The 18,566-nt window shown below is 41.9% G+C and overlaps 1 protein-coding gene across 2 annotated transcripts in view; it reads right to left on the bottom strand.

Annotated features, from left to right (window-relative positions):
* The window catches only part of DAAM1 (dishevelled associated activator of morphogenesis 1), a 180,242-nt gene that overhangs the window by 87,449 nt on the left and 74,227 nt on the right, over positions 1 to 18,566 (bottom strand). For both annotated transcript variants that reach the window (XM_032623414.1, XM_032623415.1), the window contains exon 3: positions 7,033 to 7,122. In XM_032623414.1, coding sequence (XP_032479305.1) covers positions 7,033 to 7,122 — 90 coding nt within the window. The remainder of the gene's footprint in view (positions 1 to 7,032; positions 7,123 to 18,566) is intronic.

Raw genomic sequence — 18,566 nt, 5'->3', positions numbered from 1 at the left:
TCTCATCAGGTCCAAGAATCACCAAGTTTTCACAGTTACTGCTTAAAGAGATCAATGGTATTGAAAAACTCTGGGTGGTTTACAGATTCACCTTTGTTTTAATCCTCACGCTTCTGCAGGACAGGCAGTGAGAACTACCACAGGCTTCAGTCTGTCCCTGTGGGCTCCAGCCTGTCCTTGCTCCATCCCCACTTTACATCCACCCTCCTTCCCAACTGCCTACTCCAGGGACATGAAGCAAAGACAGCAGCTTTAGGGGGAGTGCTTAGCTAGCTTGCATGATTATATAAGGGTTAATCTCTTTGCTTTGTGTGTGTGTTTCCCCCAGTAGTCCTGCTTTTCTGACTGAAACTGACAGATATAAAATATACTCTACACATTTTTTTTAAAAGAGCAATTTTATTTTTGTAATCAGAAAAAAACAAAACAACCTTATCCCAAGGTAGGATGGAGAACAATGCACTGTGGAAAATTTGGGAAATATTTGTATAAAGAAGAAAATGTAAACCACCCACAATCCCACCAAACAATGGTTTCTGTCTGCCTACTTCTATATCTACTCTTTGCAAACTTTTGATCGTACTGATTATACAGTTTTACATCTTTTTCTAAACCTTATCATTACATGCTGAGCAGTTTCCCATGTCATCAAAATTTCTTTGAAAGCATGACTTTTCAGTGGGAGCAAGATACTGTTATGGTTGTGTACGATAATACAACCATCCCCCTTTAAATTGTTTACCATCACTGGTTTTCACAGACAACACTGCAAAGAACACCTCACACATAGTTCTTTGCCTGCATCTTTTATCATTTCCATGGGATCAACTCCTGGAAGACGCATGTTTCAGGCTCTGGGTACGTATTATCAAATGGTTTTGGCCACCATCTTTAGGTCCATCAGCATCTCATACTTAGGCCAATGTTCAAAATATTTATCAACAGTGTAACATGGGCATCAATGAATCAGAACTAATGATGCAATATGGGAACAGGGTCCTGGCATCCCCTGCTTGTCATGCCAGGAGTTAACCCTTGAGTCCCTGAATCATGAAGGAAGACTGGTGGGCCCTTGGGGGAAAGGTCAGATTGTCAGGGCAGTTTTTATTGGGAGGGCTTGAGGCAACTGCTCTTTACCACTGGAATTGGCAATATTTTGACAGATACCACAGTTTCACTGGGGTATGCACACCCAGTGAACAGACTGAGTTGGTGTTTTCACCTGACTTCTCTTCTCTGGGCTGAACAAACCTCAGTTATTTCAGTCTTCCCCTCAGTGTCTTCATGTTTCAAAAGTTTAAGCCTCTCTACAGATTTCCTAACAAGCCCTAGAAATTGTGTTTAGTAAAGATCAGATTACCCAACAGTCTTAACTTGACCTTTTAAGCATTGGCAAAAAGGAAAAAGAACAAAGTACAAATCAAGAGGGAAAGTGTACAGCATATGTGAACATAGCTCAGCTGCTGGAAAAGGAGCCCATTTCTAGATGATGGAAAAGGAGCCCATTTCTAGATGATGGGATGCAAGCATGACGACAGCAACAGGTCCCTCGCTGGCATAACCCTGGGAGGGGTCAAAGTGGTGAAGGAACGAACTGCTGTCTCCAACACACACACACACCCCAAAGCTTGGAGGCTCCTTCCTCTGTGCCCCAGAGCCTGTCTGCTTAGCCTAGTATGGAGCTCATGGAAAGACTTGTCAGTTATTTGATTTTATCTGCTTCCTCTACCTGGATCATCCACTCCAGGAAATCTGACTTACTTGTTTAATCATCCTCAGAATCTAGCCAATAGTCTGCCCCAGAGAAGGTACTCAGTACGCGTCGGGGTGAATCACACACCAACTAGTCCTTTACCAACTGCATTGCTTCATTGACTGAAGCACCAGATCCGTAAAGCTTGTTGTTTTTTTACTGCTTCAATCTGGGATTAAACAGACATCCTCATCTCTCACAGCCAGGGAACATGCAGACAAGGCAGCGAGTTTCAGAGCCTGGAAATATCCATTATCCTCCAGCTACTGTGCTTCCCTCATCTGTTCTTCAGAGAAGTAGAAGGGGAAAGACGGCCCGATCTCATTTCTAATCTTTTTTATGTCTGCCACATTCTGTAACCCCTTAGCACTTAGGAGCACAAAGGCCAACTGGAATCCATTATCAGGGTGAAAACTCAATGACAGGAGATCAAACCAGGTACTTCTAAAGAAGTCTAGAAATACAGTTACGGATATCTAGTTTCCTCCCTTTTACTGGCTCCCTCTCCCAAATCTTGACATCTAGCAAAGTGGGCACCTGAAAACCTAACGCTCACTCTACTGCATATTCAAACAACTACAGTAACGAAGGAAGAGGAGACCTAACTTCTCCTCCCTCTTCCCTTCCCATTAGGAGACTCTGAACAACCAGAGGATTAATGTATCAACATCCCACTTCCTTGTTGTCCAGCTGGTTTGTTTGACAGTCGTGTAGAAGACCGATGGTTCCTTTTGTCTCTAATTCCACTACTTTAGCATATGTTCCTTTAAATCCCTGTTTTGATCAAACCGCTTCCTCCCCATGATCCCAACACAGGAGGGCCTCGACTCTCCAGGATCTAAAAGATCTTGATGACCATTCACCATACATCTTTTTGTGTTTGTGGTGAAGGAGAATTCCTTCTTGTGGAGAGGAGTGGGGAGGTGATCCAATTAGGATATGTGAACCAAATAAAGGGAGTGAATGAAAGGTATCAGGAGAATTTTCAGCCACTTTTCCTAGATGTCTTCAGAACATGCCTATCACCAGATCAGCACTTCCCACAAAGCTTAACGGCTCAACTGCAGCCAGGTTAGACAAGATTCTAGAGTGATTTAATTAAACTAGAGTCAAACTCAGCAGTAGATTAAAAACTCACCTTCTCCAAAGCAGACCTCAAAAGATACAGAAATGGGGACTTCCCTGGTGGCAGAGTGGTTAAGACTCCGTGCTCCCAATGCAGGGGATCCGGGTTCGATTGCTGGTCTGGGAACTAGATCCCACATGTATGCCACAACTAAGAGTTGGCAGGCCACAACTAAGGAGCCCGCCTGCCACAACTAAGGAGCCCACGTGCTGCAACTAAGGCGCCTGTGAGCCACAACTAGACCTGATGCAACCAAATATATATATATATATATATATATATATATGTATGTATATATATAAAGATACAGAAATGTAATATGGAGAATCTAGAGTCATTTACTTAAGCCTTGGCTTAGGGATCAGAAATGGAAGGAAGAAAAATTAGGTACAGTCATCAAATTCTGATCTTTGCCTCAAATATCTGATGCTACTACAGCTAACAGCTTCTAACCCCATTCACTGACTTTGTGAACCCTGAAGCTCATGGAGGGGGAACAAGAATTTTCTGGACACTTACAAGGACTGGTTAAGTGACACAACTATTGCAGCTCCTGTGAAGAAGTGTGATTAAAGAACCTTTCTGCCTCTACTGATAAGATTGCTGTTGCCATAATATAGCTCGTACGCTATCTTAGTTTCTCCTCTCTGAAGACCTACTCCTTACTTTTCCCAGGGTTTAAAAATCATGTTAACAATAAGCAAATACAGCATGGCCAGATGCCTTTCGTGGTCAGATGGTTCATTGTTTAAAAGGCTTCAGTTTAAAATCCAAAAGATTGTTAACAGATGCAGTTTCTGGCTCAAGACTGGGAAAAACCTCACTTAAACAAAAGAGCATGTTGTGATTGGAACTAAAAAGGGAATTACCTTTAAAGATAAGAACCACAAACATTTCCTATTTGAAAATACCCCCAGCCCCACCAACAGAACATTTTTTTGGACCTTTCGTAAAAGTTGAAAAAATTGACAGTGGATGGCGGCATAGGACGAACCACGGCTGACCAACTGGCTCAGTCATTTTTACAGATTTGTTTGGACTTTCAAGGCTGCGACATCCATCTCCTGCTCTCCCCCGGATTACTCAATTAGGCAAAATTCCAATTAATTTCTTTCCAATTCTTTTAGCCCCAGAAATACTTTTGCAGTTTTCATTTTGGCTCTGGAAATGGGTTTTCAACCAGAGGACTCAGATAGAGCCGTTTGAGAAATGAACACAGAACTTGATAAGCAGATAGCCACTGCTGGGACTCAAGTCTCTACTGGATGGAAAAGAGCCACTTGGCCAAGGAAGGCCTGGCCCCATCTTCAGTTCCCAGCCCCGTTTGTCTCCACAACTGCTGTGCACTTTTACACAGAAAGCCTGCTTTTCACCAACTCTGTTTCTGTTGGCGTTTGTGGGCCCTTACTCTATGGCTTCACTATGTGTGAGAACATCTCCGATGCCTTGGGTTCTAATCTTGAAAGATGGAAAGTCTGAAGGAGCCATAGGGGTGTAGCTTTCCCTCGCCTCGGCCTGAGAAATAGATGTGGTCAGGCTTGCTGGTGACACGTCTGATTTGAAAAGGTTACTCAAGAGATGGTCCAAGGAAAACAATCTGTTCTCAGCGTTAAGGACGGCCACCACGGGTTTCCTTCGGAGAATGGGCAACCTGTCCTGAAGGAGATCACCTTCTCGGAAGAGAGACAAACATCGCGCCCTTTTCGTGCTGAGGGTTGTGTGTTCTCTTATTCATTGTGCCATTTCCCGATTTATTACGGGGCCCCAAAAGGTCAGTTTCAGACCAAAGGCACAGCATAGTTTTAACAGTCTGAGAAGCTCTAATCAAGAAAATCCTTAGTCAAGCCATTTTAATGTGAGGCAGATCTATAAACCCATGGGATTCGCCAAAGAGTTAAGATGGCTTTCCCACTCAGCCACACCACTGCTAAGTCATAAAAGGAATCCAAGCTGCTGGAGATGAAGCTAGCAGGAGAACTGCATTTCCAAAGATCTGTGCAAACCGGCCAGGTACTCGTAGGAAGAGCCCATCCGTCAGGAAATGGGAATTTGAGGCCAGTGGCCACAACCATATCCATCCTCCTACAAAAAGCCAACCCGCCACGCACACAGGAGACAAGGTTTGCAAGGGGATTCGATAGGCCTGGAAATTGAAAAATGAGCAGCAGCTGTGAGCCTGAGGTCATTACTATCCTCCAGGGTTTGCCTTTTCTAATCTAAGGGCCAGTAGTTTCCATGATTAACTTTCAATTGCCGTCAAGGGTGTAATAAAATCTGGGAAAGAAGAAAACTTTCCCTTCAGTAAGCTGCTCCCATTTTCCTGCCCTTTCCTTTCCTCTAGTGCATATTCTCAATCCCCGCTTCATGTTGTTTCCTAATTTTGAGAAAAAAATCTGCGCTCGGATGAGCCAAAATAGACAATGTCCTGTGTGTATTCAGGCACTTAAGGACTTTTCTTTCTCAGTTCTAGGGGTCAGGTCTTGAAGACAGCTGCAGGGGAAGTTCTCTTGTTTTCAAGACCATACACTACCATCACTTTCAGAACACGACGTGACACATTTTTATTTTCATTTTAAAATTATTTCATTTTAAAATCTGTTTCCTGAGCCACTGACCATCAGTTCCACAGAAGAGAGGTTTTCTAGGTGGTAAGATGTGCACAGAGAGAAAGAGGAGAAGAGGATATACTCTTTCACAAACACATCTTACTGGTTACCACGGGGTTAGGAACCCTTAATGCTCCAACTGATCTGATCTGATAATGGCTCAGAAATCATCTTGAAAGGCTAGAGCTGGACACGTCTCTCAGCAAAGGCCCGGGGAACCAAACCCCACACATGGTTTTATCAATGTGGAAAATTAAATGTGCTTTAGATTGTTTGAGAGTCCAGTATAACACTCATGACAATTCAGTGGTTCATTCATCCTACCTTTGCTTCCAAGGATCAGATGCTGGCGTTACAAAGGTTATAAAACCTGGCGGGAAAGGGGCACACGCAGGCTCACTGCTGGAGAGATGCTCCCGGGAGGGGGGCATGCCAATTACACAAGGCGGCAAAGGGTGGGGGGCAGCCATGGGGGTAAATGGAGGTCCCCAAATGCATCCTAGTCCCCTACGAAAAGGTTTCCCTGGCTGACACCGTGTTTTGACAAGATACTGGATTGTTATATTTTGTTCCTGTTTCCCTGCTTCCAGAGGTTAGTAATTGAGTGCCCACTCCTGTTGGAGAGGTAACATTTTTCTTAGGTGCTAGCCCTACCTTTCCCACTTCCCCGTCTTGATTTAAGTCTCTCCTAGAACAGAAGGAAAAGTGGCAAAAGGTGGCCATGAACAGCACTGGTTCCAAAAATGGGTGAGAGAACAGTCTAAGAATTTGCCACAGGGGTTTAAAAGATGGCAGAGTGAGCATTACTGAAGGAGATACAGTCCATAGGGTGATGCCTAGTGCTAGGCTAGGGAATAGTTCGGTTTTTTTGCTGCTCCCGATACCCTTTCTCTCCTCCTCCAAAGGTACTAGAACCCCCTGCTTTTATGTGTGGATGACTGCCCAGAATAAGACTGCATTCCTGGCAGGGGAGCGTGGCCACGTAGCTAACAGTGCGACGTGAGGGGAATTTAGGTCTGTAACTCCCGGATGTGGCCCTAGGAGTAGGGGCGTGGGGAGCCTGTGCCTCCCCCTTTCCTCCACCCCTAGTCTGGAATGTGAAATGGCTGGAGAGCCACCCCACAGCACCTTAGAGATGGCGAAATGGAAAGTTGTTAGAAGGGAGTCACAGAGGGCTGTGAAAACCACAATTGTGAAACCACAATTGTGAAACCACAGTGTTAGTTCTCACCTACCTACACACAAACTTTCATGTAAAGGACAAGGGAAAAACACTTCAGTCTTCTGTAAGCTGATGTTATTTTGGGTCTCATTTACACAGCGTTATGAATAATGGTGTGAGGTGCGGGGTGCAATGAAGTGTTGATAAAAACAACATCCAAGGAGCTGGCCCTTTACTGCATGTAGCACCGAGGCCACAACAGGACACATTCAATCTGGTTTTTACCTTATAGAGAGCTGCCTGAATTCTGGTGGTGAAATGGGAGAGCAAAGGGCATCCAAAATGATCATTTTCCAGTTAACCATAATCATAATGAATAGCTTACCTTTTTCTTGCTACAGTATATTTGCCATTTTTTCTCTGCTGGAAGTGCAAACATGGCTTCCCTGTGTTTGTCTGTGAGGTCAAGTTCATCCTGAGAAGAAAAATAATAATAATTATTTCACAGATTAAATTATTCCTATAAGGGAAGTTATTGGCATTATCAGGGTGAGAAAACAACACCAACACATATTTAAATGAACTTGGGAAGAACCAAGAAGCTAAGTATAGGTGTATGTTACCAGCACGAAGAAAGCAGGTCCTTGGCCTGGGGCTAGGCACCAAGCACAGTAAGAGGGACAGGCACAGCCCTACATTTACTGAAGGGTAGGGAAAGGGGGCTGAACACAGGCAGAACTGTTCTGGGCCACCTTGTACTGCTGCAGAGGGTCCATCGAGCATTAAAGGCCTTTAAAGCTCCAGAGGGTCCATCGAACATTAAAGGCCTTTAAAACTCCAGAGCTTGGAAGGATTTAATCGTATTGCAGATGAGGGTTTGGTAAGGATGGCTCCACAAACAGTGACTAGCAGGATGGGCCCTGAGGGACATGATGAGAGGGGTGGAGGAACAGAACCAAAGGCTGGGATATGGTAATGGATTGGAGTGTTTGCGGGGGACACTGACCAGCTTAGCTGAAGCACTGGGTTTATGCAAAGAATCATCAGGTGAAAGGTTTGAGAGGTAAGGAGTGACTTGTTGGTGGAAAATCTTAAATGCCAGATTAAGGAGCTTATTTTCTTGACCAAGAAGAGCCACTGAAGGTTCTGAGCAAGGGAGTGACATCTGCATCCCCATAAGCATCACCAAAAGCATCATCAATATTTATTAAGTACTTTAAGTGTCAAGCCTTGTGCAGGCATTTTCTCATTTAAGCTCTCACAACAACCCTAAGAATTCCACTCATGATTACATCCTCGTTGTAGTAATAATACCTGTTGTAATACAGCTGGGGGAAATTATGGCAGAAGGTTGGGTAAGTAAACTCCTCAAAGACCACACACCTGGTAAATGATGGGGCTGAGGTTTCGGCCTGGAGCCACCGGACTCCAGAGCCCAGACTCAGCCTCTCAGGTCAGGGTCTGGAACATTAATATTATAGTGGTGTGCAGCTTAGATTGGACACTAACAGAAAGCAATTTATGAGCATCCATAACTAATGAACAACAATGGGATAATGACTGTAAAGTGCATAGAGAATAGTTCTTGGCATTTGATAACTCAATCCATGGTCAACATTATTATTGGTATTGAGCGTCTGGTACATTTTTATCCCTATAGGGAAAGTTAAATCTAGTTAAGGGCAGCAGATTGATGGGTGTGAGACATATTTTAAATTGCTATAAATTAAGGCACAATAATGAGGTTCAAATATCTGAGGCGTATAATGCCTTTGGGGTGTATCTGCAGCTCTGCCACTCGTGAACAATGGCCTCCCATCTTATACCCCTACCTTCACTGGGTCATCAAGTCCTATCATTTCTTCCTTGAAAAATCTCACAGTTTTTCCCTTTGTTTTGTTTCCAATGAAACTACCCAAACTTATGCCCTAATCACCTCTCCTTTGGCTCTGGCACCAGCCTTCCCACAGTTCCGCCTTGCCCTTTCCACCCTTCCCACAGCATGGCCACAGATACATTACAGCAGCGGTTCTCAGACTTGAGTGAGCAACAGAATCACCTGGAAGGCTCCTTCCATCACTGATCGCCTAGCGTTGAGGACTGAGCAGGGGGGAGCAAGTGCAAAATGTCATTAGTTCCACACTGCCTGCAAAATTAATTATATATCCCTCAGCCTGTCTTTTGAGGTCTTCTATTTATAACCCCAACTTAATTTACCAGGCTTGCTTCTGGTTATCCCCTTATGCCCTATCCTGTTAACACCTGCACCTCCAGAGCCTAGCCACGCAAGGTCTGACACATGCTGGCTGCCAGGGGAAATTCTTCATCTCATTAAGCCTCTGCTTCCTCACCTCCAGGATGGGCGTGTCATTTCTCTGGCAGGGCTGGATGAAGATTTGCAACATCAACTCAGCAGGCAGCAATGCCTGGCACAGGCAGGGGCAACCTTACTGCAGTTAGTTCTCTCATCCTTTAAATACAAATCAGGGGCTATTTTCTTTTAAGAGCAAGGTCAACAGTTAAGTCATTAAAACACACACCCACACACTATTACACCCTAACCACAAGAAATTAGTTAAGAATTTCAACAATGGAAAACCAGGGAAGGAATGAAAAATATTTACAGAAAATTGCATTATAAGGGAACATGTTAAAAATGTTAAAATTTTGGTGTGCAACCATTATATATGTGAACTAATTATTTTTCTTCCTTTCTTCCTTTTTTAATTTCCTGTAAGTTACACCTGCTCTCACGTATTAATGAATGGGGGGAAAATGGTGACATAAATCACTTCCCAACAATTAGGGTTTTCTGGGAGCAGGGGTCAGGTCAGTTATTCAAAGAGCTTGATGATACGGTGCTTAATCTGGGGGAAAGGATTGTGACTTGTGAGAGAGAACAGTGCTATTAATACTGCTTCCTTTACTACACTTCAGCACTGTGTTTTTCCTCACTGAACAGAGGTGCGAAGAAATGTGTAAATCCTAAAAACCTAGAAACTCACGGCAAAGAGGATTAATATTACCATATTTTGCTATTAGAGACCTTCTGCTTCTGCTGAGACACAGAAATGACCAAGCTTGAATTGAGAGGACTCAGTTGAACTAGGACTTAAGGGCAGATGGCTCCAGGCAAGGAGAGAATTTCCATAAAATAAAAAAATTAAAAACTGCTATAGGTCCTCTGGATATAATTTGGGATTATAGTAAGAAAATGGGAAGGAATACACAGGTAGTGATAATAGTAATAGCTAACAATTTTTGAGCACTTTCTGTGCGCTTAATAGTAGCGTTTTATATGGATTAATCTAGTTTTTTCCTCACAATAATCCTATAAAGTGGGTAATATTACCCCACTTTCCAGGAAGCTGAGAGATTAAATCAGAGAGATTAAACAGCCTGCTCAAGGTAACAAGCTAGTAAATGGTGGAGGAGGAACTTGAGGCTAGACTGTCTGGGTCCAGAGCCATGTGCTTAACCACTAGCCTATTATTCTATCAATCATTCAACAGGTGGGTAGAGCCATGACACTGATGCTAATAGGAAAATGCATCCATGAGCTGCACTCACGGCCTGCTGGGCCTGCTGACTGTCTGTTCGCACGAAGAGGAGGATTTTGTTGTCAGACATCCCTGAGTTCCAGGTCTGGCTCTTACGGATTATGTAACCTTCAACAGGTGACTTAACCTCTGAACTTCAATTTCTTCACCTCAAACATGAGAATAATATATATCTGATAGCCTTCTCTCAAGCAACCAAATTCATGCAACCAAAACATTTTTTGAGTGTCTACTAAATGTTAGGCATTGTAGATGCAGGGGGTAGAAAGGTATCACAGAGCTCATGTGCTCGAGGCGGCAGAAGGGGAATCAAATAATCACACAGTCCGAGGGACGGTCACACGGAGCTGAGCTGTGAGAACCCACTTACTGTGGGGAGAGGTGGGGCGGTGAAGGCTGTGAGTGGACTGAAGGTAGACCTGAGAAATGAATAGGAATTAAATAGGTAAAAAGCACTGCAGACAGTGAATGAACAGCAACCTTGCAGGCCACTGTGAGCTTTGGTCTTTATCTTGAGAGCAATCAGAGGTCACTGGTAGATCTGAGCAAGGAGAGTGACACAGATTAAATAATAATTGGGAGTGCCTAGGCACAATGCCCAGAGTGTAATGAGACCCCCATCTCTCCATTCCAAAAGTATCTCTGCTCTGACTCATTCCGTTTTAATAATATGGCTGAAACAAGCATGCAAGATTCTAAGAGACTATCACACAGCCTTAGAGATCAATCAACACCTACTCGATGTCCTACCCATTCCAGGACCGTGTCCAGACATTACAAAGGATGCAAAGATGAATAACAGACCTGGATCTCATGGAATTCAGGTTCTAGTTAGGAAGACAAGAGGACAGAAGGCTTCGACAGCTCCTCTCCTTAGGATAAAGTCCAAATTCCTTAGCTGGTAGGTAGGGCCCTTCATGGTATGGCCTTTGCTGACTTGCCCCACCTTGCTGCCCAGGCTGTCACCTCCCCCCCCTCCCCTCCCCTCCCCCACCACCAGCAGCCACCTTTCAGCACGTGGGATCACAAGTTGCCCATTTTTGAATCTTTTGCACATGCTGTTCCCTTTTCCTAGAGAGCCCTTCCCACCATGTCTAAGAATCAATCCTGTTTATCTAAGCTTTTTCAAGGGATCTGCTAATCCCCCCAGGAACTCTACCCTGACTTTCCTGGGGTGGGCAGCCCCTCTCTGCTCTCCTAACCTTATGGCATTTATCACATTGCTGCAGTTATGTGATCAGCATGTATGACTCCCTTTCTAGACTCATCCCCAGGGGGCAGGAATGAAATTTGTTCTGTTCATTTTCGCATTAATTGCCAGTCCCCAAGACAATATCTGACGTAGCTGGATTGCAAAGAAAAAAGTAAGGTTAGGGAAGGTGGGGCAGCTGGGAAGGAAGGAGAGGGGATTACTGTGGGACATAGTGAAGATCAATGAGTTTCGAAGATTAAAACCCATTCTTTTCTCTTTTTTGCAGTAAGATGTACGTACAGTAAATGTACACTCCTAAGTATACAGTTTTCAAGTTTGGCAAAGCTTTACACTGAAGTGGTTTTTGCACTTTACGTGTCTGAAACTGCTTGTGCCATTGTACAACTGCTTCTCCCACGGGCAATATATGGCAGTTCCAGTTACTCCACATTCGCACAAACATTTGGTGCTGCATCTTTCTAATTTTAGCCATCCTAGTTTATGTGGTGTCTAAATTCAGTTTTAATTTGCATTTTCCTGATGACAACTGATGCTGAATATACCTTTTCACAAGTTCACATGCCGTTCATATGCATTCTTTTATGAGGTATCTACTCAAATCTTTTGCTCATTTCTGAGTTGTCTGTCTTATTGTTGCAAAACATGTCCTTTGTCAGAGGTATGTACTGAAGAGTATTTTGCCTCACCTGTGTCTTTTCATTTTGTTAACAGTCTATTTTGATCACTAAGTGTTTTTTTATAAAATATAACTTATTATTTCTTTTAGAGTTAGTGCTTTTTGTCTTCTGCAAGAAATCTTTGCAAGTTGCAGATCAAAAAAAATATTCTATGGTTTCTTATGGAAGCTGCTAGCTTTAGTTTTACCTTCTGTGTTTGAAGCTACACCCCATCTCACAGACACCACTCTTGGGGTCATTCTCTGGTTACAAAATGGATGGATTGCTTTTGCCTTCTTTCTTTTCCAGATACTTGCACTCATTTAGATACACTGCTGGGCAAGTTGGGGAATGGAAGCACAATTAATGCAAGGAGGAAAAATAACAGAGTACAAACTAATTTGAAATCATCTCACACATTAGTTTCTTCAAAGCTATGAAATTACTTCAATGTAATATTACAAAAGAATTTTTCATTTTGATAATTAACTCAAATACTGAAAGAGGCAATCATGGAAAACAAAACAATTAGGATCACTGTACCTCAGATAGTATCTCTTTACATGAATTTTTTAAGGAAAAAAAGTCAATCTATAGAGACAGAAAGAAGATCAGTGGTTGCCTGGGGCCACAGGCAGGAGCAGAGACAGACTGCAAATGGACACAAGAGGAGATGAGGTGATGGAACTGTTCTAGAACTGGATTGTGGTGATGGTTGCAAAACTGTATAAATTTAGAAAAATGCACTGAACCGTACACTTACAATGGGTCCATTCTACGGCTTGTAAATTATATCTCAATAAAGTTCTAAAAAAAAAAAAAAAAATCAAGCCTGGTTGTTGGAGCCCCAGGAAAACAAAGAATTCAGAGTAGAGAAAATAGAGCCTTGTGTACACAGTAAGGAAAGAAAATTCTGGTTGAACATTAGATAAACCGAGGAATTGCTTTAGAAGAGAAACTGATTGAAAACAAATGTATGAAGAGGAGGGAAAGGGAAAAAGCAGAGCTCTTTAGTGTAAGTAGTTCAACTTGGGAAATGGGACAACTTCAGATACAATTATTGTTTGAAACCGTGATCACTTCCATGAAATATTCCTGTCCTTTCCTTGGAAATTACATAGATTCTATTAGTATGCATTCCACGTAGGCCAAGAGATAGGCAATGTTTCCCCCAATGTCCCTTAACATTAAATTAGGTGATAGGTTAATATTAATGATTGAAGTCCTGAAGAACATTTTCAGTGTTTTTTGTTTTTCCTAAGTGGTGGACTAGAGAAGACTATTGGCTCCTCTGCCGGTCAATAGCCAAGTTTTTCACTAAGATTAACAAACAAATGTAGTTATTAGCCCAACCTCCATCCCAGTTGCTTTTAGATCACCTTACTTTTACTTTTTACCTCTCACCTTACTTTTTTTTTTTTTCTTTTTGCAATCCAGCTATGTCAGATATTGTTTTGGGGATTGGCAATTAATGCAAAGATGAATAGCATAAATTTAGTTCCTGCTACTATACCTAAGACTGGGATGGCCTAGCTCCTTTCATCGGCCAAAGAATTTTTTTTTTCATATTATTCTTTCTTGGACAGAGTTTTAAAAGTTAAAGGAAAATGATTTAGCAAATGAAAGAAAAAGAAACATCAGCACCAAGCATCACTCCTCTCCACAGAAAGCTCAAGTTTCTTAAAAACTGAAAGCAACGAATAAAACCCTAAAGGCTTTTCTTCTTGGGGAAGATATCAATTATGTTTTTCATAACTTTATAAAATATTTCATATAGTTATAATATCTTGGAGAAAAGGTAATAATTAGACATTTTTTTATTAAGAAGAAAAAACTCTGAAGGAAGCCCAGCTGCAGGAACTAAAATTCTAGGTTTCATCCCTAACAAAGCATATTATCAAGCCCCACTTCTAAAAGATTCTGTACAAAGAAACCCCACCAGTCCTACACTCTAGAGTAAGCAGGCAGCTCTATAGAGAAATCTATTTAAATCAGAAAACAATTGGCACAGTACAAATCTAAGGAAATGGATTGATTTGCTAAAAAAAGCAAGGGAAGGAATTTTGAGATAATATACAATAAGGGTCTTGAATGAGTTGAAAAGCTCTTGTCAGAGATGTGAGCTAAACTGAAATATGGGATTATTTATAACACCTTCAGTCCAATATTTAATATTTATTCTTTGAAAATCTACCACGTCAATAGATTTCAGTAAGCCAACAACAAGTGAGTTTCCAGCTAACAAGAGAAATCTCTAATAAAGGAACTCAGGATTTCTATTTCTAATGAGTTAAGCTAACTCTATATTCACACAGAAGTAGGAAGACATATGATGAACGCTGGGAGAAATGGAGATTAAAAAAATGAGGAGAAGGCTTCCCGGGTGGCGCAGTGGTTGAGAGTTCGCCTGCCGATGCAGGGGACACAGGTTCGTGCCCCGGTCCGGGAAGATCCCACATGCCGCGGAGCGGCTGCTCCCGGGAGCCATGGCCGCTGAGCCTGCGCGTCCGGAGCCTGTGCTCCGCAACGAGAGAGGCCACAACAGTGAGAGGCCCGCGTATCAAAAAAAAAAAAAAAAAAGAGGAGAGGGAGAAGCTAAGACAGGTCCTTGGGGTCACCCTGCCAATCAACTCATTGTTTTGTATGTGTTTCTGTTTTGGGTTGTTTGGGTTTCTTGTTTTGGCTTGCTTTGTTTGGTTTTGGTTTTGGTTTTTAAACAGTCCCTGACAAGGTAATCATCCATCTGACTCACTGTGTAGAGCTCACAGAATTTTCAACATTTTATTATTCACACAAGGCTAACTTTTCTCCTTCAAATTAAATACACCAGGTATTTACCCACAGCAAATGGGCCCAAGTCACCCATCCTAACCCCACCCACCAAAGGTTTCCCACATGCCCAGCAAGCAGCAGCCCCCTGGGGTTCACCTCACATACACCCAACACCAGCAGTGCCTTCCCTGGATTTAGCCCTCTCCCTCGTCCACCCTCGCCTCCCATCCCACAACTCAACACCACCAGATATAAGTCAAACCCTCTCAGAGGGACGAGTGAACAGGCCTGAAGTCACATGACACGGTGAGAAGTACCACATCACGGGGAAAAGGCCAGACAAGGCCGTGGAGGGCTGAAGGGTGACACTGTGGCAACAAAAAGATTACCCTTTTATAAACGGATGGCGAAAAGGTATTATTCAGCTGTACTAAATCATTAAATTTATGAACATCCAGCCTTACCACAGCAAATGACCTTCGCATCAAGGAGTCATGAATTGACATCACAGCTCTTAAACTTTAACCACGATGACCCTGAGAACAGTATTTTATTTTCATAGAAGTGGTTTGGAAACCTGAAAGTTAGATACGACTTTTGTTTGTTTAAACAGAGGTGCATTCAGTGAATTATTACCTATTCCTAACCAGTCAGGAAAGACATAAATGGAAAACAACGGAGAGTGTTAAGTCCCAAAAGGGATGTGTACACACAGAGAACAAACCTTGAAGGTTTTCAGCCTGTACGATTTCTGTCATTACACAAAATACCACAATGTGACTCACCACCACCTACACAACAAGGTTCTCTGTGTCTGATAGAAGTGTTTTCATTCGATATATTAAAAAAAAAGAAGTGAGAAATCCCACAAGCAAAGGGTGACTAATAGAAATAATTTTTAGTACCTCACTATCCATGGTTAATTGTTTTATACTATTTCCTTTCCTACTTTTAATAGTAGGCAATGCAAACTATCCAGTTTGCTAGATGAAGTCTGCTGCTAAACCTGTAGCCTTCTTATTTGGCTTCCTTGCGTTATTTCAACTAGAAACTTATTAGAGTAACTTTAATTTTTAATTAGTCTGCATCACCAGCAGCTTTCCAGTAATCTAAAATAAATAACTCTGTTCTAAACATACGTTAAAATCATCTCCCAATACCCATCCAGCCACCCAAATTTCCAATTTTTATATTTATAATCTAATACAACTTCTGTTGACAAGGCTTAATTGAGAGAATTTCTAAGCAGTGTTTTCCTAAGTGAATGGAGGGACTTTGTCTCCTGAGACACAGAATCAGCTTATAGAGTGACAGATGAGAGAGGCACCCTAAGGCCCCGTGGACAACTGTGAAGCCAAGTTCCATACACGTCCCCCTCCCTCAGTGACACCAGCACTGCTATCGCCCAGACCCCTCCCCACCAGCTCAGCATGTCCTCCAGAGACTTGTTGGGCAGCTCAGCTGACACTTTTAAGTTTTAATTGGGTCAAAAGATATCTAGCACAATGAGTCTCTTCCCACACTGCAGCTATTTATTTATTTTACCATGTAATATAAGGTAGAGAGACTGTTCAGGACAGAAAATATTTCTTAGACATTATCACCCTTAGCCTTGTAATCTACTATCCTTCATGCCAGCCACTCTGGTGCTCACACAGTAACTGACAACCAAATGAAGATGAGTAAACAGAATGACAATGGGTGGGTAGGGATGTAGGAAGAGTGCAGCAATCAGCCCAAATCTATCACGACTACTTCAAGAATAATTCAAAATAGGAACCCAATTGCTGGATGATTCAGCCGTCATTAATTCCTGCACACACACATGCATACATTCACTCAAATACATCCTGAGCATCTCATGTGCAATCCTTCAGTAGTAAGTTACTCATCCAGGCCACAAGCATTTACTGAGCATTGATTCTGGGCCAGGTACTGCTCTGGGGATCCTGAGAGTGAAAAAGCCAGATAGGATGCCTGTACCATTCTGCTCTCTGAATGCAAAGAGGCATGTCCACAGTGGATTTAACATAATGAGTGTCCATATGTGAATAAACTCAAACCAATTGTTTAAAAGATGGCAAAGGACTTGCTTTTTCTTCTATATCTGAGAAATACCCATCTTTTCTGAAAACAACCCATGCATATATTCTAAGTGAGCTTCCAGTCATTTGGTTCAGTTTAGTTCTTAAATATTATATTGTGTAATGAAATAAACATCTAGCAGCTGTAGGATGTTTCCAGTAGATTCATTTAAAATTGGACAAGAGGGGGGAAATTCCTTTTTTAGGAATCTCGTTTTTAAAAATATGTATTATATATATTACATATATATATTTTTTTTCCTTCATCCATGAGCCAGAAAATCATAACTAAAAGATGTAGCTGGTACTGAGCTCCTACAACACGAATCAAGAAACAGTTTGAAATTCCAGAGGAATTCTAGGAATTGAAGGTAGAGGATAGGGGATTCCAATCACAGCAGATAAAAAAAGAGTTGAGGACAGTTTACAACTGAAATACACGATCCATGTATTGGGCATTCACCTCCCGCAGGCCATGTGACATATGTTTTGTGAGAGGCAAGTGGTGTTTAAGTGATTCTCAGTGCATCGATAGATATTCTCAAGTGCAGTTATTTGTACAAACTAGCCATTACTGAAACACATTTTCAAAATTACACTTGAAAGCTTACCTAAACCACACTACTTATGGAGATCAAATTATCCTCCCAGTCTTTAAAACCTATATTGGTTTGTATGGGGACACGTAAAGAGTTGGCAAGTAGCGCAGTTTGCTGACTTTGTGTAACTCGCACATGGTAGCCTGAGGATTAAGTTAAACAATCAGATTTTAAGTTGTAGCCAAAAGCTAAGTAGATACATACCGCTCAGCGTCTCTTTAGGACTCCTAATAATGAAAATCATCAAGGCCAAGGGGACTCATAACCATTTTCTCAATAACATTATCAGTTCAGAGATGGTTTTACAGTATTTGTATTAAAATAAATAAATAAATAAATAAAGGTTTCATGTTTCTTTCCTCCATCTCTCCCCGCGTCCCCACCCCCATTTCAGTCCCTAATCTAAATTAAGAAGCACCCAGAAATAAAGGGACTGATAACAAACTATCTAACATGAAGTAAAAAATGTCAATGGAGAAAAGGACATTTGGAATGGTCTTGATGAGATAAGATATAAATTTAGGACTAGAAGGAGTAAAATGGTTTTGTGGTTTTATCTTAAGCGTTCCTGGATTTGTTTTTGTGAATCAGAAGATTGAAGAAAACTTTGAAAACCATCTTGACCATCTTACTGTCTCTAAGCAGACAGGACCTCAACCAGTACAAAGAAGTGTATACTGTCCATTGGGATGAAGATCTACTGCCAATCCTACTTGATTCCTGGATTTTTTACAAAGTTCTGTTCAAAAGTACAATAGATAAAAGCAAGCGAAACCACCTATATCCACATCCCCTGTATGGCAGATCATCAGGTGTTCTCAGGGCCTAAATAATTTGTTTATAAAGTTCTGGGTTTAGGATTGTTTTGGTGTCACCTTTAAATTGACTGTATATTGGCAGTAGTTCACATCTACCCCATAGGAATTTTAGCACTGAACACATTTAAGCCCATATCTACACTCCCACTTCCCTTTGTGATGTATTACATGTTTTCATACTGTTCCAAACATTTTTCTATGAACCCATCAAGTTGAT

This window comes from Phocoena sinus, chromosome 2, assembly GCF_008692025.1.
Source record: "Phocoena sinus isolate mPhoSin1 chromosome 2, mPhoSin1.pri, whole genome shotgun sequence".
Lineage (NCBI taxonomy): Eukaryota > Metazoa > Chordata > Mammalia > Artiodactyla > Phocoenidae > Phocoena > Phocoena sinus.
Note: the sequence above shows the minus strand (reverse complement) of the source record. Positions and strands in the feature narration are given on the sequence as shown.